General features: G+C 42.1%; 1 protein-coding gene across 2 annotated transcripts in view; it reads left to right on the forward strand.

The window, feature by feature from the left end:
* The first annotated feature begins 22,496 nt into the window (after positions 1–22,496).
* The window catches only part of LOC126088112 (carcinine transporter), a 382,018-nt gene continuing 379,162 nt past the window's right edge, over positions 22,497–25,352 (forward strand). The window contains exon 1 of one of the 2 annotated variants that reach the window (XM_049906209.1): positions 22,497–22,557. Coding sequence is in view for 1 of the 2 variants with exons in the window: in XM_049906208.1 (XP_049762165.1) it covers positions 23,783–23,854 (72 nt within the window). In the remaining variant the exon portion in view is untranslated. Of the gene's footprint in view, positions 22,558–23,775; positions 23,855–25,352 lie in introns of those variants that run through there. The other variant, XM_049906208.1, reaches the window with a different exon arrangement.

Below are 25,352 nucleotides of genomic sequence, written 5' to 3' on the forward strand. Positions count from 1 at the left end.
GCTTGAAATTGGCAGTAGCCAATAGGAATGCAGCAGCTGATCACAATCGGGATATAAGTGGGCCCAGCAGCTCTGCAGCCTCAGTTGTGGTCAATCAGTCAGTCAGCCACTCACTCAGCATGAAACGCCAGTCGAGATCATCCAGCACCATCAGCAACAGAATACGAAAAATTCGTGGAAGATTAAGTACCCCCTACTTAATGTGTATGTTTACTGCTATGTGAGGCTTTTTGTGCTTCTGTCATTGCTTGTAATGGTTTTTCTTCTTTGCTCATCAATGGATGTGACATCGTCCAGCCTGTTGGGGTCTGCAACAGTGACATGTCCCAGCAGTGTCAGTATCCTGGGATCCTGTTGTGCATCTGATCAGCTTGATGAAGCAGGACAATCAGCTATTATTGTCAGTTGAAGACACCCAGCCAGCCCCTGACTCGCTGCAGTGCACCGGAGGTCCTAATCAGCATGACACAGGTCAGTACTGACCTCCATAATATGCGCCATCGCACAGTATTCCAGTGGTACTGCATAGACAGAGTGAGGATGTAGTTAATGAGAAGATACTCGTACCAATTAAGCCCTGTGCACCACTACTCTTCTCTCCAGAGTATAATTTAACCACTAGTTGTTCGAGAAATTTACATATTGGTATAGATGCAACCACAGACAGACAGTGGCGTGTTCTGATAAAAATCAAGAATGCAGCTAAAAGTGTTAAAGTGTGGCTTATGGAGATGGAGTAGGATGAACTGTGTCATGCAAAAGCATAGATCAAGCAGCAGTTGACCGCCGAGTACCACCTGAGCCGTCCGCCTACAGACATGTAGTGCTGCTACAACTCTATCCATTACAACAGTGTACAATAACTCTGCACTCTGTGTGAAATCAGGTGATACATCCATTTATCTACAGCATTCCACCATTAAAAACTTTGTCAATCTACAGATGGTGCTCCCCATTGTGTCGGAAAGACTGAACAGATGGCTGTCTTACGTTAAAGCCATGTATAGAGACATCACAGAGTATCTAAGCATGAACAGTGTGCATGTAGATGACCTCGAACAGTGGGTCAGTATTGTACCAGTGAAAACTAATGTGCTTCCAGTAAGTGTAATAGAAATACATGCTGCATTCTGTGCTTACGAGAAGGCTTTATTTTCTATGCTCTGTACTGGCATTATGATAAAGAAAGAACCAGTTGATGTAGTGTATGATCACTGAGTAAAAATATGTATATTACCATGGATGTGTTTTTTTATTTCTTATATCTTATTATATTGCAAGTACTAAAGCTATTGCCCCAGTATTTTCACTGTAAACATGCAACAGCAGAAAATTATGTCATTTAACTAAATTCTCCATAAAAGCCCATTGCATGCGAGTACCTGACATAGTCGGTATCATGGAAGGGCATAGTGTTCATCATTTTCTATAAAAACCCATTGCACACCATTACCTGATGCAGCAGGTATCATGGCAGGGTTGGTGAAGCATCAAGACTTTGTTGTAAGTAACTGGAGCTGTGACAGTGTGCAAGAAGACTGGGAGAAGAAGAATGGCATCCTCCTTCCCAAGAACGTAAGTGCAGTAATTGTAGGTCCTTCCAGCTGCAGCAAGACAAAATGTTCTCATGTCGCTGCTAACACACCTGGATGGAGTCTGCTTTGAGTATATATGTGTGTTTTCAAAAACGCTGTTTCAGCCCAAATCCCAACTATTACAGGAGATACTGCAGTATGCAGATGGTGTGACATACATGGCATTCAGTGAGAGCAGTGATATCCCTCCACCAGAAAAAATAAAGCCAAACACAGTGTTCATATTTGATGATGTTGCTGTGGAAAACCAAGATCAAATTAGGCAATATTTCTGTTTTGGTCACCATATGGCTGTCACTGTATTTTATCGGAGTCAGATATATCCCAAAACAGGTGGTGAGGGATGATGCAAACTTAATTATAGCATTCAAATGGGACAATCTGAACTTGAAACACATTTACCAGGCTCATGGAAGAATCAACATGCCATTCAATGATTTTGTAAAGATATGTGCAGATTGCTGGAATCAATCACAATATAGGTTTCTCGTTATTGATAAAACAAGACAACTGAAACAGGGCAGGTATAGATGGAACTTCCAGGAGTTCGCACACACATAACCATTCAAAGAGGCGAGAACATCAGTATATGCATCACCATGGATAAATTCGCATGCATGCCAGGAGCTCAGTTTTGACAGGATGGGTGTGCATAGACAAAACATTTGCTTCTATATGAACTCCAAAATTCAAATTCTCGGACATAAAGTCAGAGGCGTACGCAAGGAACTAGAGACGTATTGTCAAACCCTTCTGAGACTGACCAATGCACTGAATGATTGGGCTAGTGCAATCGAGAAGAAAATAAACAGTTTAACTGAAGGGGAGATAGCTTTTATTGACAACGGGACATTGTACGAACAGGTTAACGCAACTGAGAAAAAATAGGCGACTTAACTGAAGGGAAAATAGCTGTTACTGAGAAGGGGGAGCAGCATAAGAAGAAGAAGAGTGGATATATAAAACCTCATGCTGCATAGAAGTCCATTTAGTATACACTGACATGTTGACTAAGCATAAAGTCATCGAGGCATGGAAGGCCATTTGCGAGAAGTTGCAGTTGCTGAAGTAAGGGCATTTGAAGTGGGAGCAGACACTGTGAGAAACCTCTAAACCAGTTACTGAATCTCTCAATGAACTCTCAGCGAAATTTTGCAATGACGACGATGACGCTATTGCTGGTTTCATTAACCGCAAGTATAGACAAAACATTCAGTGTCATTTTTGAAAAATTGTAAGTGTCAGGCACACAGCTTATAACTTTAAATGAAAAAACAATACAGATTGGCGATAAACAGTTTGAGAGAACGCCTGGTCTACTGAACCTTATTTTCCTAAGACCCACAGAAACTGTAAATTATTTGCCTAAATCTCTGGAAATGTGTTGTGAAATATTGTTTTTGACTGATCTGCATAAGAATGCAAAAATCCAAAACAATGTGAAATACAAATCCATTATAAAACCTACACTGGACAGTGAAAAAATAACAGTGGTGAGGGTACTGACATTCAGCATAAAAGAGTGAGCAGTCGACTGTTGTAGTATATATGTTACGACGACCCCCAATGAGCTGACAAACGGGTTATGACTGCTCATGGCATTAACTGCCACTGGTAATACAGCTCATTCGAATGAAGTTGTTTCAATAATTTCTGAGGTTAGACAGAGAGGCATCATCGAAGAAGTATGGAGACTGTAGTTTGAGAACTGCACAAGCCAGACGCAAAAATACCTCAAAGAAATGTTATGATTAAAGGTTTAGACCACCTGTGGTAGGCAAAGATTGTCATTGATACATATTCTAAATATTCCTGGGCACTACCTGTGAAAGCGAAAACAGGGAAGGAAGTCGCACATGTGTTTGACGAATTGCTGAAGATAGGGAGAAATCTAAGCCCAGACAGCCTTCAAACAATCACGAAGGTGATTTTTACAATAGATATTTCAAGACTGTGATGGAGTGGCACTACTCGACGTTCACCCACCTGAAGGCGAGTATCGTGGAATGTCAGAACAGAACAGTGAAATCCCAAATATGGATGTAATTCAGTCTTCGTGGCTCACACAAAGGGCTCGATAATTGCACAGTATAATCGAACTAAACATCACACAATAAAAATGAGACCAATCGATGTTCATGATAATAGACTTCTAGATACAGTATACAAGCGTATTAAAATATTAGATCCGCGCAAACGTTTTTTTTTAATGTAAGTGATTTAGTATGTATAGCAAACCACAATACAGCATATGAGAAGTCATACATGCCAAACTCGTCAACCGAGATACTCAGTTTCCAAAGTGCAGAGAACGAATCCTAGTACCTACCTATTCAAAGGACAACAGTGGTAGTGAAATTACAAGATGCTTTTATGGACAGGAGTTATACAAGAGCTCCGAACGAGGTGTGTATCTCGTAGAGAGGATCATAAGACAACGAGGGAATAGAGCGTTAGTTAAATAGTTAGTTTGCCTGCGTCACAAAACAGCTGAATTGGCGCTGACAATGTGTTATATAACGGGGAGCGCAGAGCACAAGCAACTCAGCAGCATAACTTGCGTGATAGGAGACACAGTAGAGCAGGAGGTGGTATTCAGGACAAACTACCAGTCGAATTACACATTCCTGGATATAACTACTTGGGCCTGGAACAAGACTTCAAAAACGATTGGCATCCAATTAGAGATGGACAAACTGAAACACGTAACTGTTTTGAAACAAATGAAATAGTACAATGTAATGTTTCGATACGCTGTTTCGAAGCAGTGAAACAGTTTGTGTTTTGTTATCTAATAAACCTACACATTTTATCATCTTGAATGTCTACTATATAAGTTTGTCCATATAAACACAAATGAGGTGCGAGAGCGCTAATCATATCGCAGAAAGTATGAAATTATCACTTAGGCGTCTTGGCAGTTTCGTATTTCCTGCAGCAAATACGCTGCTTTCGTGTCGTGTGACTTTCATACTTTTCAATTGGCTGAGGACAGCCATAGCCTAAGACAGAAGAACCACCACGAACGGAACTGGAGGTGGGAGCAAACTGCAGACACTTTCCGTTAGTATGGGTAATATACCTATCCTGCTAATTTCCATGCACACTAAGGGAATCATTGTGGATAATAGGCACAGTGACTATAGTCTCACAAATAATGCCAAATAATTCGAATAAATAACAAAATATAACAGAAAAAATTTTGTCTTTCAAGGTGTTTCGAACCGTTACTATAAATTCACCATGCTTGCCAGCCCTTCCCGTTCACCATTACACCGTCAGTGATATGTCAAACAGATTGCTTGCAATTATACCTACATCAAATTTATGTATATGTCTAATAACTGTCACTCTACGCCTTTTTTTATTCGAAATGTTGTAGGCTTACTTGCGTTTCTTAATATGACTACTGTACATGAACAGAGAAGCGTATGTTATAAAAAAAATGTAATTTAACTGAATGATTTTCACCTATTTATTATTTTGAATGTGAATAGTATGTGTTGTTTTATTGTTTGGTTAGTGTTTATAAAGCAGATATTACGCCATTTCGGCATAGGACAGTCAGCTAGAAACGAAGCTTTATTTTCGGATATCTTAAGCTTCATGCTATTGCTTGTCAAAAAGATTTCGACACTCTTGAAAGTGTTTCACGAAGTGGTATGTTGTGTTTCAGTACCTGTGCCGAGCCCGAATCTCGCCCGACACAGAGCGGAATGAAACATCACTGTTTCGATACAATTAGTCCGTTCCAAGCACAGGTGGACTGAAACAGCCTTATTTTGAAACAACGATACAGTTTTTGTGTCTGGCTCGAGATCGAATCTAGTCCGGTTATCCGTGACAGGGGCGGAATGAAACACCACTGTTTCGAAACAGTGAACCACAGCCGTTCCGAAACACTGAAACAGTTCCACTATCGATACACCGTATCGAAACATAGAAACAGTGCCCAAGTCTACATGCAATGATAAAGTATAGTGTAACTGCTCAAATATTCTTAACCAATCTACCATTTTATTTAATTATATTAATTTTGTCATCATTATTAAACGTGTATTGAATAATTTTTAATTATTTATCTTTTCAAAATAACAATGTGTATGATGTTGTATATACTGTAAAAACCTGACTTGTCCTACATCGTTTGTGCAAAATATGTACCTAAACACGCTTTACAGGACCAATAAAGAAATACAAATACAAATACAGATAAATGTACTCGATGAAACGTGTATGGAATACGACATTGCTTAAGCAGCAAATAAAGATCGTCACACCACTGAGCAAATTTTAGCTGATAAAGCTAAGGCAGTACATGCGAGAAGGGATATTGGTATAGGTCAACGCATTGCAGCATTTGCAGTTGAAAAAACTATGCGTGGTAAAGTTCAGTTGGGCTTGGGTGTGAAGAAGTTCGCCAAAGTTATGAGCGCTGCACGTAGGGTGCTAAGGAAGAAGACGAAAGCCAAAGGTTGCGTGAAAAACTGTATCCTGACAGCGTTGTATACAGCTAAAAGCGCCCTGAATCAGAAAGGAGGGAGGAAAAAAAGATCGATTAAACCACCCATGGTTCTACCAATACCTAAGACGTCGGGTGGAGTTATTTCCTTCCTCATTCCTGCCCTAGCCGGTCTCACAGCGGTGGGTTCACTGGCTGGGGGTGCTGCAGTTATTGCCAGGACAGTGAAGAATGCACAAAAATCTCAGGAGCAACTGCAGGAGGCATAAAGACACAACCCCACGATGGAGTCAGTAGCCACTGGAAAGGGGCTACACTTTAGACCATACAAGAAAGGACTAGGTCTCTCCATAAACAAAAAAGCCCCGTAGCAGTCCTGCCAGACAGGGCACTTACAAATAAAGATCTGCTTTAGTTTGTTTCGAAGAAATTCGACATTCGGACATTACCGAAGACTATGTGGAAGTCAGGAGAATGCAGAATTGTGAATCTGGATGTAGTATATGCTAAAGAAGGACATACAAATAACGTCTACTATTTCGACTCATTCGGCGACCTGCAACCCCAGAAGAGTTACAATGATACTTTACAGGCAGAAGACGTGTTCTACAATTTTTGACACTACCAAGACTTTAATACAGTCCTGTGTGGTAATCTATGCATCATGTTCCTGCTGACATTTATGAATAATATATAAGGACGGGTATTAAGCACCTATTCACCAGTAGATATTTAGATGCAATGTTGTACACTCGGACATTAAAAGAACTTATCATCTGTACTACTTGCGTATTACTTCCCATCAGCAGTGTTGGAGATTGGAGCATCGCGCTGATTGGACTGGAGACACAACACCACCGCAAATATCACAAAGGCTAACAATAAAATGCATCTGCAAATTAATTGTAAATTGAACCTGGTGCATACGATATTGACGATTTAAGCGGAGCTTTAAAACAGTCTGGAAAAGGGATTGAGCTCCGTGCACACATCAGTACACTTAAGTCTGAAATAAGGACGGTGAATGCATCAATTGACTTTAAGCAGAAAGGTTCAATAGACCCACTACTGGGTTTCACAAAGGGACAGGTTTGGAAGATGGATCCCGATAAATTTTACAAATCTGATCATATTGTTGATATTCTCCCTGTCAGTACAATCCATGTTGATCTCAATGATAGATTGGTTCATTCAATTTATGGATTCTTCCCATCAGTTGGAACAGGGTATAAGATTGTTGAGACTCCTACCAACGCTATATACCTTCCAGTGATAGTTCAGACATTTCCAGGAATACTTCTCGCATGAACCTTATGCTTCAAAGACATTTAACAAGAACGTCGAAATTAGGATTGTCATCCAGCACCAAGACGCTTTAGCTCTTCCTTGCAAGAGTTTCATATATTTGGATCGATCCTATAAGAGAAAGGATGGTAGTCATGCAATTGGATCAAAGCTTACATGTAATACTTTGACATTCCTGTTCCAGGAAATACGTTATGAACTTAATGGGGTAGATATTGATCATACACACAATGTTGGCATAGTGTCAATGCTTAAACATATGTCTCATCATCACCCTCGGATTTGAATGGCTTAGGAAATGCAGGATGGTTTGTAGACAAGCCTGTGGGCAGAACAACAGAAGTGTACCGCCGACTTACTGCATGCAACCACTAAAAATTCTTTAGGGTACTTTGAGGACATATAGCGAATTATTATGAATGCTAAACAGGAACTTATTCTGGTATGAAGTGCAATGGATAGCAACTCATACATTCAATGAGCTCAAGAGGAGAATCAGATCATCATTAATAAAATTATATGGAAAGTGCCGCACATCACTGTAGCAGTCAAGGAGCGTTTGAAGCTATTAAAAGTTCAGAATACTGGTGTGTATCTGCCATTAACTTTCCGTTCATGGGAGGTTTTTCAGTACCCTGTGCTACCAATAACGAGCAGACAAACATGGGCTATTAAAACCTCAGTGCAACTGAAAACACCAAGATTCATCACATTTGCATCCCAGACCAACAGAAGGGGGAATTTAGCAAATGATTCCACTGTATTTGACAACTGCAATTTAACTAATGTCAGAGTCTACTTGAATTCCAAATTCTATCCGTATGACAGTTTACTGCTACAGTGGGATCAGAATGTATACAGTCTAGCATTTGACATGCATGCAAGGTTCCGTGCTTCTTACTATGAAGGTGTTGAAGAGGAAGTATGCCTACTCAGTCCATGGAAATTCAAGGAGCTGGCGCCAATCATCATAATAGACAGTTCTAAGCAGAATGGGATAATTAAATTAGAACCAATAGATGTATGAATAGAATTTGAATCTTCATCAAATTCCCAGAACACACTGCAGCGTATGCTCTAGTTCTACATGGCCATGTGATTAATTATTGCCCACTTACTGGTGTTGTGCGGCATGCTGTATAAATGACCAAGTGCTGTGGCATGCCCAGAGCATTTCACAATGACAACTTGCAGTGTAAACGTCGTTGCCGACATTCAAGGTTTCTATCAAGATGAGTGTAGGCAGTTCATGTTTAAAGATGTTGCACTCATTGCATACACAGGAGATGCTGGTACAATAGAGATATTCTCAGCAAAAATTGCATCACTGAGGCCTTTTGAGGAAGTGGACTGTGCTAAAACAAGGAGGAGTGCAAAGCGGCTAACACATTTTAAGGACTCCACTGGGATGATCCTGGTATACCTTATAAAGAAATGATGACGTCACTTCTAATATTCGATCACAGTGAGACCATCATCTACGTCAAACATGAGGAGAAAATCACATAAATGCAACGAATCTTCAAGTCTGCATCTATTCAAAACCTGGAATTCTATAGGTGTCCTGCTGTCCACAAGAAGATGTGTGAAAGTAGTGTTGCGTCTGCTTATGAAAATGTAAAATTAATTTTAAGTTGGATTAATGAAAATAAATGAATTTTTTTTACCCCACATTCTGTATTTTTCTGTCTTTCTACCTAGTTCCTACTTAGATAGTATGTAGCTTTGCCCAGATCCTATGTCTGTGGCACAGGAGATATAATTTCAGCCATATTTGTTATGTCTTTGGAAGCAGACACAATCACGCACTGCCTCTTCCCAAAAACCTATATGTGCAGCACGATAGGCGAAATCCCATGCAATCATTGCATATATTTTGTTTTCCTCCTCCTTAAATGTTACCTCCCTCATGCTTTAAACTAATATCTTGTGCATCTTGCAAAGCCTTTATATACATTTGTAAAGGTACGGATTAGTGAAATAATAACAAAGACACATGGTACCAGTAACGAATACCAATATTTTTATTCAGACATAAATACTGACAGTAGTAATACAGCTTTACATCCACAAATCTTATTACATTAACGACACACAAAGTAATACTGCTTTTAAATCCCCAGTTCTTGTTAATGTCTGAATTTTTTTATTTACAGTTCTTGGTTTTAAAAATAATAATGATTGAAAAAAATTTTTACTTCACATATCAGTACTGTTTACGGTAATTGAAGAGGTACAGTTTCTCTTACACTAATACTATTACTTGTGAGATTCCAAACAGAAGACTTAATTTATACTTTGAACTGGATGGCTCTAAACATTTTCTACCTCAAGCAGCTGAAATAATTTAATAATACAACAAAGTGGATGGCCCTAAAATGTTCATCCCAATAAGCTGCACTAAACTGAACAGGGTGGACCTCACACTCAAAACTAGTATGACTTGCACAGCTAGCGGTATGTGAAACTTAAAAATTAATCTATTTACACAGACACTATACAGTCACACATTCACATGAAGTGCAAAAGCGAGAAGCACTGTAAACTATGTTTCCTTAATTTACGATTTTTTAACCTTTTTAATGATTTTAGTTCAGTTTTTACCTTTTTTATATATGTATTGCACATTTTAACTTTTTAATAATTTTTATAATTTTTTTTTTGCTGACACATGCTGCTTATACATTCATACTTAGATATTATGCTAATTATTCAGAAAAAACAGAATATATTAATGCACAGCCATACATATTTACACAGACATCCACACTAAACACACTCACAAGCATACACACAGACACATATATGCACTCACACATGCATGCAAACCGTACTTCACACATAAAGTATTTAAACTATGATAAAAGAGCTATACAATTAGGTACAAGCCCTCTCTCAGACAGGCACTCACTCACTCTCTCTCTCGTTCACACCGTCGGAGTCCCCCACCCTCTCCTGCACTTCAAGTAAATAGTGTGAGTACAGGAGGGCTTAGATCCCGTCATCACAAACGGCTCTTTTATCGTGAAGAGGTGACAATCTGACTTTAGATTGCAGCACAGTGTACACTTCGTGACCCCACGATCAAATACTAGTTTGCTGTACCAAATGCGAAGGTTGCAGCAGAGCACCATGAATGCCACCGTACAAGCATTGCAAGTAGTCTTCGGTTGTGAGGACACGTGATGCCACACGTTGTACATCCTTAGCCTGCTTCTATGGCTCCATCTGTTGTACAATATGGATACATTTTGAATCTGAGACCCAGAAACTCCACAATCGGCAATTCATCTGCTTCATCTTTCATTAAGCTGATAACCTTTTTGTTCTGAGGAATTTGGCTGCATATTTTAATGTGTCGAATTCATTACCATGACACCTAATTACTTCACCCAATAGACGAAATTATCTGTATCTATATTAAGTAACTTTGGTTCCACGAAATGAGTTTTAGCAAACTCACAGTGGAAGTGGTACAAGTGGACTTTGGAGATGTCCAGTATCACATACCCAAATAGATTGGTTTCGTAAACTCTGCTGAAACTTTCGACATCTCCACAGCAACAAAGTTCTCATTGAAAATAGTGACCTGCTTAAAATTTGGTCTGGCAATGCAGTTTCTTACGCCCCAAGGCCCATCCCATTCAGTCCTAATCAAAATACTGCGTTCATTTCTTACATTCTGCATGGTTTTACCGAAAATGGAATTATTCATCAATTAGTAAAATTCTTTTGCGAAATCACTAGTTGCGCCCGCCCTCTTTTCGATATTTCATTCAATAGCCCAGGTGATTCTACCTAGTTCCATCCCTAAGCTGAGCCATTGCTGGAGATTTACGATAATGAATTACATACCTGTGCTTGTGTCCAAGAGTGGTCATCAGTTCAGGAACAGTGCTTCCTTGTGGAACTTGTTGCTCTGGACATAACAGCATAACTAACAGGATACATGAGGTCTGCCTCCACCACATACTCTACATCAGAATCAGCCACCAGACCTAATATTTTTCCACCTAATCCCTCTAATTCGTTTTCAGGCATCCATTGAAACCCACCAACCGACAGTGGCTGCATCATGGCATGCCTATATTCACATCCAAATATAGATTGTAACTTGAATCGAGGGACGCTTTGAACCCTGCACCCGTACATGGATTATTTGCCTGGGCGTGTCAATGGACACACTGGCAAAGTCCTCTATGGATCCCACACTCAATGAAAAGAAGCATATAATTGTGTCAGTCAAAAGTTTGAGGATGCACCTCGTTTTCTTGAGCACTGAATCCCAGGACAATCCAGGAGCCGCATAATAAAAGGCGAGGTTCACAGAGTACATGGCGTTGCATACTCTCCGGAACTTTTCAAAAACATCCGCAAGTAAGTGCATGTCGGTGTCCATGTATGGTCTTGCGTATTCACCCAAATTTGGAATGTTGAATTCCTGCCAGACATTCACAGCATGCTCATAATCTGCACTAGTTATGGCATTGCCTGCGAGAGTGTTGGTAAATGGAGATATGTCGGGTAGCCTGATTTCGAGTTTCACCTTACTATCCAGATATACATATGGTAAAACTCCTTTCCTAGTCACAAGCTGAAATTTTTCCTCATTAGGATATGCAAATCGGGTGATACACATATCCTCCCGAGGTAAAAGTTTCAACGGGTTTGAGCAGTAGCACCTGCGTAAAACGTAGCATGTCAAGGAAGTAGAGCGTAATTTTTGGCCTCATTAGTTTGGTGAATGAAATATAGAGGGCGTACATAAAGTCTGGCAACACTTTCAATTAATTATTGCACAAGAACTAAACTCTGTACAGATATCATACATATTGCATTTTGAAGAGAAACTCTGAAAGTTTTTTGTACAAACATTCGATATGCAAACCATGAGTGACCTGGCAGATGTCAATACGGTAATCAAATTCTTCCCATACCCATCCCAGCATGGCATTGTCGACTGTGGCAGTTGCTTCCTGTATTTTCTCCCAGAGCTCTGCTATGTCACTTGGTAGAGGTGGTACCTACACCAGATATTTAATGTGTCCCCCCAGAAAAAAGTCACATCAAGTGAGATATGTTGATCAGTGAGGCAATTTCAAGAAACAGCTGTCCACTTCTGTAGCACGGATGATCCAACAATGCGGCAGCTCCGTGCTCAGGTACCCACGAACTTCAAGATGAAAATGGGGTGGAGCCCCATCCTGCTGAAAGATGAACGAAGAGTCCAATTTCATTTGAGGCATCAGCCATTGCTGCAACATGTCCAAGTACGAAATCCAGTGACAGTATTCTCGGTGAAAAGGAATGGCCCGTACAGTTTTCAACGTGACAAAGCACAAAAAAACGTTTACCATTGGGGAATCATGCTCAAATTCAATTCATTCGTGAGGCTGCTTTGAAGCCCAGATTCGACAATTATGCCTGTTCACTCTCCCATTAGTGTGAAAAGTGGCTTTGTCACTAAAACTTAAGCGATCAACAATGCCATCCCCATCCTCATTCAATTGTTGCAACCGCCAACAAAACTCAAAATGCTTGTCTTTGTCGTCATCACTAAGCTTCTGTACTAGCTCCAATTTGAATGGTGTCATAGACAGCTTCTGTCACAGGACTTTCCATACTGTCATTGGAGCCATTTAGAGTTCATGGGATGCACGATGCACCATTTTCTTTGGACTCCTTATGAATGTCACTCATACATGCTCCACATTCATTTCATTCACACTGAGACATCTACTTCTCTTTGCCGGGCACAAGCAACCCATCATAACAAATTTGTTGTGCTGGTGGTAAATGGCCTGCCTTGTTGGTGGCTCCTTACCATACTTGTTTCTAAACATCCGTTGAACAGCTGAAGCACACTTGTTTTTGTTGAACTCGAACACACAGAAAGCTCGTTCTGCACCTGAACTTGCCGTGTTTGCGACTAGCGCTGACTGTCGGCAAATTACCAAATTACGCTGTGGCGGTATACAAGAAAAAAAAACTTTCAGGGTTTCTCTTCAAATTGAGATATTTATGATATCTGTGCAATGTTTGGTTCTTGTGCAACAAATAATTGAAAGTGTTCCCAGACTTTTACACCCTGTACTTCGCAACAGTCTCAGGCAGGACACTGACCTGATTTTTCTCCCAACCGAAACTAACCAACTGCTCAACTACAAAGTGAGCGTGATACCCACTTAAATTATGGAAGAAAACTGGTATGTATAGTGGTCACTGATACTTCAAATTGCATGCACTGTGAGCTGCACTGCAGAACTTCCCCTATAAGATGACAAATATCTCTGTGGGGAGTTTCAACTTTTCTATCTAATGGCAGCAACAAATATGACAGTTAACCACATCATTGTATAATTTTTTATCGTCCTCCGATTCGGTCATAGGCCTGTTGGTGCTGTAAAGCTTGTCAACATCCCATGAGAGTTTTTCAATCTCAGTGAGCAACCAAACTGCAGGAATATTCTTGACATACGATTCATAGTGGTTAAGACTTGAATCATGTGAACAGGAAAGTTGGTTCGCTGCAGCATACGGTACATATTTTTGCATGAAGGTGGTGTGTGAGGCTAAGGGGGTCCTTTCACAGTGGGTGATGGGGGCAAGGAGACATTCAAAGTCTGCGTATACAAGAAACTGACATCATTCCTGATGGTGAGCATTCTTGAATTTAATGAGCTTGTTTTCTTCTGTAGGCATAACAACACATACTGGTTCCTTGGATTTATAGTCCTCCAGATGTCTTTTTAAATACTTTTCTTCTGAAAAAGTATTTAGGCACTTGAAGCAAATTTGCTGTTTACACTCGTGTTTATTGAAATGGGAGCTAAGAAGGCGGGACATGCCTTTGAGCCATACATAACGCTGATTATCGCCTTCAGAGAAGAGCAGCATGTTGACATGAAGATCACACTCACCAGCATATTTCGGAAATTGGAGAAGTCCAACTATAGTAAACTTGTCCTGCTCATCTGGCTTGGTTTTCTGCTTCTTCTTCAAGCCATAAACGTGAACCAATATTCCAGGATTTTGTGCTTCAAATTTTGCTATGTCCTGAATCCTTACAGGGAACTTGATACCATCAAAGTTATAAGCTGCGCTGATTTTATTCTTTCATACATTGTATGTTGTTGTGCACTTGGGATGGTGTCTGTAATGGTAATTTCTCTCACAAACCAGGATTGATCATGCAAAACAAGTGTTATCCTTTTCATTCTGAACATTAATGCAAGCCCGCTTCTTCTTAATATCTTCAGGGAGTTTGATATAACTTGACCCTCCATTTAACAGATCATAGACATGAATATGGATGTTGAAGTGTAGTATTTGGCTGAGTGCTTTAGATGACCCTCTTACTTCCATAACAGAAAATTGGGCCAGTACAGCATCCAAAGTGGATTGGCGATACCACTCGACGATTGATGTACTCTGAGATATAGCGCCGTTATCACCCCAGATATAGTGCAAGGTTTTCTTCTCAGCAGTACCCTGCTGTTTGGGTGGGTGACCCAACTCGCTGCAGAGTACTGCATTACATTTAATACCATTATATCTCGGATCATCTAGGGCTTTGAGGAGCACTGGCTCCAGCACCGGGTGGCATGCTTCTAGAAACCTGACTGGATCATGGTCACCACCCCTCAGGTCAGATTCTCAATTCTAGTAAGTGAGGTGCGCCCCTCAATGGCCCTGACAACCACCGAGTATTCTAGATGGGTCATGATGCTGCTATCTGATGTCCTTCACTATCAGAATAGGATAGAGCCCTATTGATACCCACAGGTTCATTATCATTAATACTACAGCTAGGAGCTGGCTGCATCCACCTGATGAATGAGGGAGCTGGGGAGGAGATGCCTTGGGGGGAGGGGAGAGGGGTATGCACTGTGGCACACATACCTATAGTTGCCAGTGAGGACGAGTAGCCGGAGCCTGAGTATAAGCAGGTGGCAGCGGTGAGCTCCTGTGGGAGTACCCAGGCTGCGGCGAGGCGCTTGTTGATGCTGCTGCATATTGGAGCTTCCTCCATCGCCAGCCTTGAGGGTTGGAGATCGTTGCTCTGACTGAACCACCCATGTACGCCAGAGGGTATGCAGTGGTTTGAGCGCTGGCAGTGGAGCAGCTGCAGCTGCATCACGTGTGGCAATGAGCGGTACTTTTCAAAGTGGTGCACGCTGTTTGGGTGTGTGTTTGATACCTGCCCCCACAACCACTGCTCTAGGTGCACATCCCACAGCAAGCTGTTGTAGTGACGGTGTTGGTGACACCTCTGTAACATATGAATAATGGAAAAAAATTAAGCACAATGCTTAAGATTTTTAAAAATATACGCTGTAAACAAACAACAACAATTAAGAACATCAGCATTCCTGAATAATAATTGTATACTCTAACGATGATGGTCACATTATAACCACCTTTTAAACTCTAGGTCCCAGGATTGAGCTGTTCAATTGACCTTTCTGGTATGTCTCCCACCCTGTCAAATATTTCCATCTCCTGTTCCAGAAGGGAGGGATCGTACTGCCTTTCATCAGCCACCATCCCACGCTCCCACTCAGGAATTTCACCCTCGCCGGAATTTTTGTTGTTGTGGAGCCACCAATTCTACTCTTGGAAGTCGTCTACAGGAAGATATTGATTATTAGAAACAACAACAAATTTGTCCTGAATTTGACTACAGCGAGATATTGATTATGCATAACTACAGAAAAATTAAATAAATAAATAAAAAGTTCATGGCAGATGGAAGTGATGACACCTGGTCATCATTCTTGATGCATACCCCTACTAGAACCTCATTTTCCTCTCGATCTGTACCAACATCTACAACAATGAATAATATATACTTCACACAATACAACAATGAATAATATATACTTCACACAACTGAATACGATGAAAAAAAAGTCTAAAGGCAAAGTACTTACTTTCTTGCTGAATTTCAGCCTCCAGCAGCAGCTCAGTGTCCATCAGCTGCTGTTCTAATGCTCCAACAGAAAGATCAAAAGTTTTATAAACACTTGTTACAATCTGAATACATCAAGAGCTGTTTTGTGAACATGGAAACTATCATACAGAATGTAGTTGTATTTACATGACGATAGCATAAGCTCTTCCGCTAGCTGGCGACTTTCAGCTTCCAGCTGCTGCTGTTCTAATGCTAGAACAACAGTAGAATGTTATAAGCACTTGTTACCATTTGAATACTTTGAGAAATGCTTTCTGAACATATAAACTATCACACACAGAATTCTGAGACGTACTTACATAATGGTAGCACAACCTCCTCCATTTACTGGAGACTTTCAGCTTCCAGCTGGCGCTCTAATTGTACCAACATTTCGGGAATGAATGCTGTAATAGTAAGAAAAAAGAACTTTTATAACCACTTGTTACGAAAATGTATCACAATTTCGAAAAATTTCAATACTTTGCTGCAAAATTTTATAACTGTTGTAATTTGAGCTCATTATTTTTTTATGAACACTTACATGGCAATTGACCCAAGTTTGGCCATTTCTCACCACCACCACCGCTGGCATCATTGCTGGCTGACTGTTTCATTTTGCAGGAATCACACTGATACAACCAAGCACTGTCAAAGGCTGATGATGATTGTGGTGGGGATTGGGATTTATGTAGCTTCAGACTCCACCCCCTATTTTGCAGAGGGCTAATAAGAACTCAGAGTGCCATACCAGCAAGTTATAACTTGCCTTTTTTTTTTGTTCAAGCAGGCTTCGTGCATGTGTTTAAGGAAAATATAGCATATGTGTGGCAGGGGGGGGGGGGAGAATTTTGGGACAAACATCCTTTGTTTGCTGGCAAGTGGATGTACCAGCAAGTTATAACTTGCCTTTTTTTCCTTCAAGCTTGGTGCAGGTGTTTGAGGAAAATATCACAACTGTGAGGTAGGGAGGAGGAAAAGAATTCTGAGACTAACATCCTTTGTTTGCTAACAAATGGCTGGAATATTGGACACAGCTGCTAGGTTTACAGAAACACTCTTTGCTCATTCTGAAGGAAACAGATAGCTTGATATTTCCGATATCAGTTGCACCCTTCGAAATACATGTTGTTGTTAGTGAGGGTATAGCTGTGGGGTAAGGACGCTTACCTTGCCTTCCTTTTGTTCTTCAAACAGGCTTAGTGCAGGCAGTTGCTGTGAGAGACAAAAGAAAGAGGTAGAGATCCCTTTCTGAAAACAGCCTTTGTTTGCCAGCAAGTGGATGGAAAATTGTAGGCTTCTGCTATCCTTAGAAAAACACCCTTGTTCATTCTGAGACAGACTGATAATCCGGCATGCCCAATGCCAGCTGCATCTCACGAAATTATGAATTATGTTGCTGTTTTCCTTACAACAGAGCTGTGGGGGAAGATGATAACCTTCGAAAATCAATCTGTTGTTCGTGGTAGGTGACCAACAAAGCATGCCTTTAGAGCAGCATTGTACATAACAACCTTCTGCCGATTTCCAACTGCTGGGTGCCTCCCCCCCCCCCCCCCCCCCCCATGTGGAAATCGAGGGCTGGAGGACTGTTCGGGAGGTAGACAAGTGGTCATCATCAGACCGCCGGACACCTAGCCAAGCGGCGAATGTGTTGCGGTTATACGAGCTCAGTTGGTACGGCGCCTTTCATGTCAAACTGCTCGCAGCAGGTCAGGAGGCGTGGTGTAGGCGGGTCCTGCGAGGCTGCCATCGTGAATGCAGCCTGCCCGGCAAGGTTAGGCGATGGCTGCTACCAGATGCGGTGAGGATAGGTGGGGAGGGCTGGCGGCACGGAGGCAGCTACACCAGTATTGCATGAGCCCGGCAACGCACTGCAGAGCGTCTTCATGACTTTGCGATCACACTATAGGAAGCGATGAAGCGGTCGGAAGTTATGCAAGAGTATCCCTGTCCTACGAAATGCAAATTATGTCCTTCTCAGAGCATAATTCTCCGATTTCTACCGCCTATTCCTGTTTCATAAGCAATTTCCATCAACAATTTCCATTAATATTATGTCCTCTAAATTGACAATCAATTTGTACAGCGAAAATTCGGAATTGCAGCCAAAGTTCGAAGTTCACACCAAAATTCGAAATTCTCACCAATAGGGTGGGTTGAGGGAGGTGGGGTCGGGGAAGGGGAGGAGGGGGGAGGGGCTGGGGTCCACGTGCAAGCTGAGAAAAACACATGACGTCATCCAAGGTGAGGGTGGGGGTGGTTGCGGTCGGGGGTAATCGTGGTTGTAGTGGGGGGATTAATTGATCAATTTAATTAATTTGATGTCAAAATTCGGGTGAGAGCCCCGTCTACCTACTACTTCTGCGATGCTCTGATTTTTCGCCAAAAGAAATCCAAAGACAGCTCTCTGATTGGAACACACCTCCGCTGCAGATGCCATTTTGAAGGCTACATATAGCGGGACGTCATGAACATATAGGGCAGGCTGAGAAACAAATTTCTCAGCACCTTATTGCAGAATTTAAATTATCACAATTTATATTATCAGAACGCATTTCCCATATTTCCCGCACTGGTTTAAATAATGCCAGTCAACATTTTTGGAACAACTGGTATGTGATATAGATCAATGTTTTTGAGAAAGGTGGTAGGTAGTCTTAAGGCTGCGCCTTGAAATGCCGCTTAGTTCTATGCAGCAGAAGTTTGGGAAGGCTCTGGTGTTTCAGCCTAAGGGTGTCCTACCAACCTCACACAATTTCCATGGTCCAATGTTTACATCAAAATGGAATGAAACGAGTTGCTGAAACTTCGCTATAATATACCTGCGTCTATATATCTCTACTGTGCTTTGATGCGTCATTAATCGACGTTTAGTATTACTGTTCTGATGGTTTTTTAGCCTTTTTTGCCATTGGCTGTTCTATCCGCAGTTGGAATAAGTTTTCAGGTGTCTCGCCAGAGTGCACTACAGTACGATAACATACGTATCACCTCCTAATGAGAGTTTTACGAATGGTTAGTGGAAAAAACGCGGGAAATATATCCTGTACGCGAAACATGTGCCGGTATTTTAGTTTCCATGCTTGCTAATTGCGGTTAACGTGCGCTATTAGCAAGTTTCTTTTTATGAATAAGAGCAGCGTACCATGAGTTCGAAAATAACATAAATGGTTCGAATGGCTCTGAGCACTATGGGACTTAACTTCTGAGGTCATCAATCCCCTAGAACTTAGAACTACTTAAACCTAACTAACCTAAGGACATCACACACATCCATGCCCGAGGCAGGATTCGAACCTGCGACCGTAGCGGTCGCGCGGTTCCAGACTGCAGCGCCTAGAACCGCTCGGCCACTAAGGCTGGCGAAAATAACACAATATGAGTTCAGTGTGCAATTTATAAGGCAAAATTTTTGACCGTGCGATTAGGATGAAAGTAAAGGAACTTGGTGCAACCAGATTTGATGTAAACATGACTCAAGAACAAAAACAGTGTAAATCCAGGAAAGGGTATACGAGGTCTAGCCAAAAAATGCAGGATTTTTGTAGAAAAAATTTTTCTATGCTTACCTTTTACTTATTGTGTATGGTCTCTTTCGAAATACTCTCCTCCACAATCGATACACCGCTGCCAACGCCGTTTCCACCTCGGGAAGCAGTCTTGGTACGCCTTTTGCTGGGTCGCGCGAAGCGCCGCCTGCGAATTTTCTTTTATCTCGTCTATCTTTACAGATCTTCGGCCTTTCAGCTGGGTTTCCAACTTTGGAAATAAAAAAAAGTCCGCAGGGGCCAGGTCTGGAGAGTACGGAGGGTGAGAGAACACAGTGGTTTCCTTTTTTTGTGCAATAGTCTCCCATCAACAGGGTTGAATGTACGGGTGCGTTATAGTGATGCAGGATCCATGAACTGTTCGCCACATTTCAGGCCATTACCTTCTCACATTTTCTCGCAGCGTCGTAACACGTCCCGATGGTACCATCGATTGACAGTTTACCCCTGTGGCACGAATTCATGATGAACTAATCCATCAAAGTCAGAAAACTACCAGCGTAGCTTTGACGTTTGACCTGACGAGCTTTTGTTGATCTTGGAGAACCTTTCTCGACCCATTGTGAAGACTGAATCTTGGTCTCAACATCATAACCGTAGACCCACGTCTCAATCCCAGTTATGATTCTCTTAACGAACATTTTGTTCTCGTTTTCGCAATCCAAAAGCTCTTCATAGATTGCGAGGCGTAAGTCTTTCTGGTCTTGGCTCATGTGTCATAGGACGAACTCGGCGTGAATACGGTGCATTCCAAGACGCTGTGTCAGGATTTCATGACATGATCCAACTGAAATGTTACATTCTTCTGCAGTCTCTCGGACAGTCAGTCTTCGATTGGCACGCACTATTTCGTTAACGTTCGTGGTATGGGCGTCGTCGGTAGACGTCGAAGAGCCTCCTCAACGAAGGTCATCTTTAACTTAAGTCCAGCCATTTTTAAACCATGTGAACCATTCGTGAGACCGAGAATGACTTAAGTACTCGTCTCCGTAGACTTCTCGCATCATTTGGCGTGTGTCTGTAAAGGTTTTCATGAGTCTGAGGCGAAATTTAATGCAGACGCGTTGCTCCTATAACCATTCGACCTCGAAAATCGCAAAGTGTGCGACACAACGTTCTACTCAATACAGCACTGAACAATAAAGACCAGAACAATGCAATTTCCAGCAGTTACACGTTAAACACAGGCGTGTGTAGGGGTGCCAACTGCATTTCGTTCCCACACATCATTGGCGAGAAATTACGAATGTTCTGGAATTTTTTTGAATAGACCTCGTACACATAATTTTAACAGAACAAATGTCGCTGAGTTGTTGTGCGCGCTATATCACTTGAAATGCATATTTGTAATAAACAAATACGATGTGTAAATTACCATGGCAGTTACTCGAGTTGCTCATGTCAGCCAAGCACAACACAAAATCCGTAACCTCATAGAAACATCACTGTTTCGTCTCACGTATTCATAAACTCTGCGGTTTGAACGCGCAAAACGTTAAACATATGAAATTTAGAAATGAAATGAAGTTGTGTCCTAAACTGTCACAGCTTCATCTCAGTGTCAAGGGGAGAGAGCGTCAAAGGGTTTATTTGGCAATGCAACTTTTTTCGAGTATCACATCTAAAGCCATAAAGTACCTAATGCCTGAAGAGGAGGAAGCAGCAATTTTTTTTTCAGTTAGCAAACGACGCATTTGACATTCTGAATGCTCGGAGGTACAATAAGAATGTGTTATCATGTGGTTATGGGATACATAAGGATGTTCAAGTAAGAATATTGAGAGAACTGTATACGTATGCCGAAAAAATGCGCGTAGGCAATGCAAATCACTTGCTCCCATTCCAGAAAGGCATTATGACAACTGTTCGGTCATTATTTGGACTGTTTTCAGATCTTCAGCCACTACAAATAGCATATATTTTAACTGCAAGATTGAACCAGGAGGCACTGGAAAATTTTTTGTCGCAGATCAGAGGAATTGGTCATTTCCAATTGAACCTTTCTCCAACAGAACGATTACGGCTGTTACTGCTGGGACACAATACCCATGACATTCCTCTGTCAAGTGACACATCAGTAGAGGCAGATGAGTGTGACGGATTTTTGACGTCACATCTGTTCACAGGAATTTTGCCTGACATGAGCGAAGCACTGCAAATGATAGATCGTGAAAAATAGCTAAGAGATATTAACTTTCCTGTTCAACCTGCACCAGAAGAATCTGCTGTCAAAGAGGGATGTGACTGCTCTGCAGAAGGATTTCGTTACCTGGCTGGCTACATTGCATATCGTGCAAAGAACTGCGACAAGACTCTGGGAACGCCGTCTGCTGATATTTTGTCCTCCAACAAATGAAAATTATGGTTGGATTGAATTTCTATCTCGCGGTGGGCTTACAGTTCCAACAGATGGGTGGTTACATAAGGTGTCTCAGTTTGAACTAATTTTTAATGAATTTAATGGATTGGATAGTATTTCCAAGGAAAAAAATATAGTGAAAACAATATGCACTGCTGTCCAAACTAAATATCCGGAATTTTCGTCACACGTTATAAAACTGTATGTCAGAACACGACTTTTCATTCGTATGCGGTTCCTCAATACGAAGCATAAAATGCAGAAAGCAGCAGCAGCACAGAAGCGGAAATCAAGACAGTGGCACTCTTCTTCTACTGCAAACATCTAAACAGGTAAATCAACTATTTTAAATAATTTCCTGAGAAAATATTGGTATAAGTAGTTGCTTGTCCTTAGTATAAGAGTCGCTTGCTGCGCTAGCCGCTGCCTCGCTTTGCTCCTACAGTGACGTCACAGCCGATTTAGCTTCGGGCCCAACCTCCCTTTTAAATAACCTTGGTTGACGCCACTTCGGCGACTTGCGAGTCGATGATGATGGACAGACAACACCCAGTCCCCTGCCGGGAACCGAACCCGGGCCCCCTGCGTGAAAGGCGGTAACCCTACCGCCACGCTGAGGAGGCGGACAATGTTCTACAGAAAATGTCCTATTCATTTTTTTTTCTCTAGAAGTAATGGTTTGCTCGAAGAGAGCGCGAGGATGTTGAAAAACTCGCTCGACGCGCATGCGCTTTAGCTTACGTAGTTTTTGTAGGCTAATTTGAAGTAGTTTCCCGACTTGATAGACCACAAATGTCCCGTATCAAACTGTTCGTCTCAATTTGCTAACTCAATATGCTACTTCAAATTGGCCTACAAAAACTACGTAAGCTACAGCGCATGCGCGTCGAGTGATTTTTTAGACATCCTCGCGCTCTCTTCCCGCAAACCATTGGCTCTAGAGAAAAAAATGAATAGGACCTTTTCTGTAGGAAATTTAATGTAGTTTAATTTTGTACTGCGACACGTTTTCGGTGGAAGGTGCGGTTTTGGACTTATTCAAGAAAAACATACAAAAGTGATATTAAATGTGTTCTATCTCCATTCGGAATAGGGCATACGCCCATATTAAGTTTTTTGTTCAGAATCACTAATACTATCACCCCTCAAAGCATGTACCTTTCGTCCTGATTCACCCTGTATATTGACCGCCCCTCGTATAACGACGTACTATCTGAAAAACAAGCTGCACAAATATTGATTCAGCTGTTGATAGATTTCAAAGTGATCCTAATTCGGAGCTTTCTTTGAATGGTATTACCCTGATGTAGACGAATAAACGAAATCGTTAAAAATTTCCGTTATTTTTGCACGCCCCTCGTAAGCGCATTTTGACGTAAAACGAAGTGTTTCACTACGGAGAAGTTGAAGCGATTTCAGAGTTGAATGGGAATACAGCGTCGGTTGGCGTGCGGGGTGCGCGAGGCCACCGGCGGTGCCACGTGACCGTGCCGGCTGGCAGCGCGTGGCGGCCGCGCCGGCAGCGAGCGCCGAGTGAGTGTGGACGCAGCTCCCGCCATGGCCGGCAGCGCAGCAGCAGGCCCGGAGTGCGCGCCCGCCAGCGCCACGGGCGCGCGGCGGTCGTCAGCGGTAAGCGCCGCCTCCTTCACTCCACAAGCTAGCGCGCGGCATTTTCTGATTTCGCCTGTTAGATTGCCACCTAATTCGCAGAAAATGTGTTTCCTGTAAGCTGTCATGCGGTGACTGTTTACACCTGTCACGAATTTCGCAGCACGTCTGTCAACATCTTCAAACTCTTCCATCATTCCGTTTAACACCGGTGCTTCGTAGTCATGTAGCCGGCACGGTCAGTCACTTTTATTACTATTTCCATACAGTGCAGACTGTCGTCTACTTAAGCGCCTGTGACATCCGTTTTGCTTTCGTTTAACGCAGAGGCAGTAAACCTTTTTTACCTACGATTCACTTTTGTACCTCTGTTAGTAGTAACATTTTTTAATGAATGGCCCTCCGGTCCCATAGTAATCATAATTGATAGAGCAAGGAAGTAAAATTTACATCATAAAATTTATAAAGCAGAGTTACAGTAAGTTAATGCGTATTATATACCCTATGTCAAAATTTTACGAAAACTCAACGAAAAAGTTGTTAAAATCCTTACCGCTTACCGCCCACTACGAAAGCTGGAATGCCCACTAGTGAGCTGCAGGGAACAGGTTGACTTCTATTGGTTCAACCCCTCAAAGTACACTACTGGCCATTAAAATTGCTACACCACGAAGATGACCGAGCGAGGTGGCGCAGTGGTTAGACACTGGACTCGCATTCGGGAGGACGACAGTTCAATCCCGCGTCCGGCCACCCTGATTTAGGTTTTCCGTGATTTCCCTAAATCACTCCAGGCCAATGCCGGGATGGTTCCTCTGAAAGGGCACGGCCGACTTCCTTCCCCATCCTTCCCTAATCCGATGAGACCGATGACCACGCTGTCTGGTCTCCTTCCCCAAACCAACCAACCAACCAACCAACACCACGAAGATGACGTGCTACAGACGCGAAATTTAACCGACGGGAAGAAGATGCTGTGATATGCAAATGATTAGCTTTTCAGAGCATTCACACAAGGGTGGCGCCGGTGGCGACACCTACATCGTGCTGACATGAGGAAAGTTTCCAACCGATTTCTCATACACAAACAACAGTTGGTGAAACGTTGTGACGCCTCATATAAGGAGGAGAAATGCGTACCGTCACGTTTCCGACTTTGATAAAGGTCGAATTGTAGCCTATCGCGATTGCGGTTTATCGTATCGCGACAGTCCGCAGCTCGTGGTCGTGCGGTAGTGTTCTCGCTTCCCACGCCCTGGTTCCCGGGTTCGATTCCCGACGGGGTCAGGGATTTTCTCTGACTCGTGATGACTGGGTGTTGTGTGATGTCCGTAGGTTAGTTAGGTTTAAGTAGTTCTAAGTTCTAGGGGACTGATGACCATAGATGTTAAGTCCCATAGTGCTCAGAGCCATTTGAACCATTTTCGTATCGCGACATTGCTGCTCGCGTTGGTCGAGATCCAATGACTGTTAGCAGAAAATGGAATCGGTGGGTTCAGGAGGGTAATACGGAACGCCG

This window comes from Schistocerca cancellata, chromosome 6 (assembly GCF_023864275.1).
Source record: "Schistocerca cancellata isolate TAMUIC-IGC-003103 chromosome 6, iqSchCanc2.1, whole genome shotgun sequence".
Classification (NCBI taxonomy): Eukaryota; Metazoa; Arthropoda; class Insecta; order Orthoptera; family Acrididae; genus Schistocerca; species Schistocerca cancellata.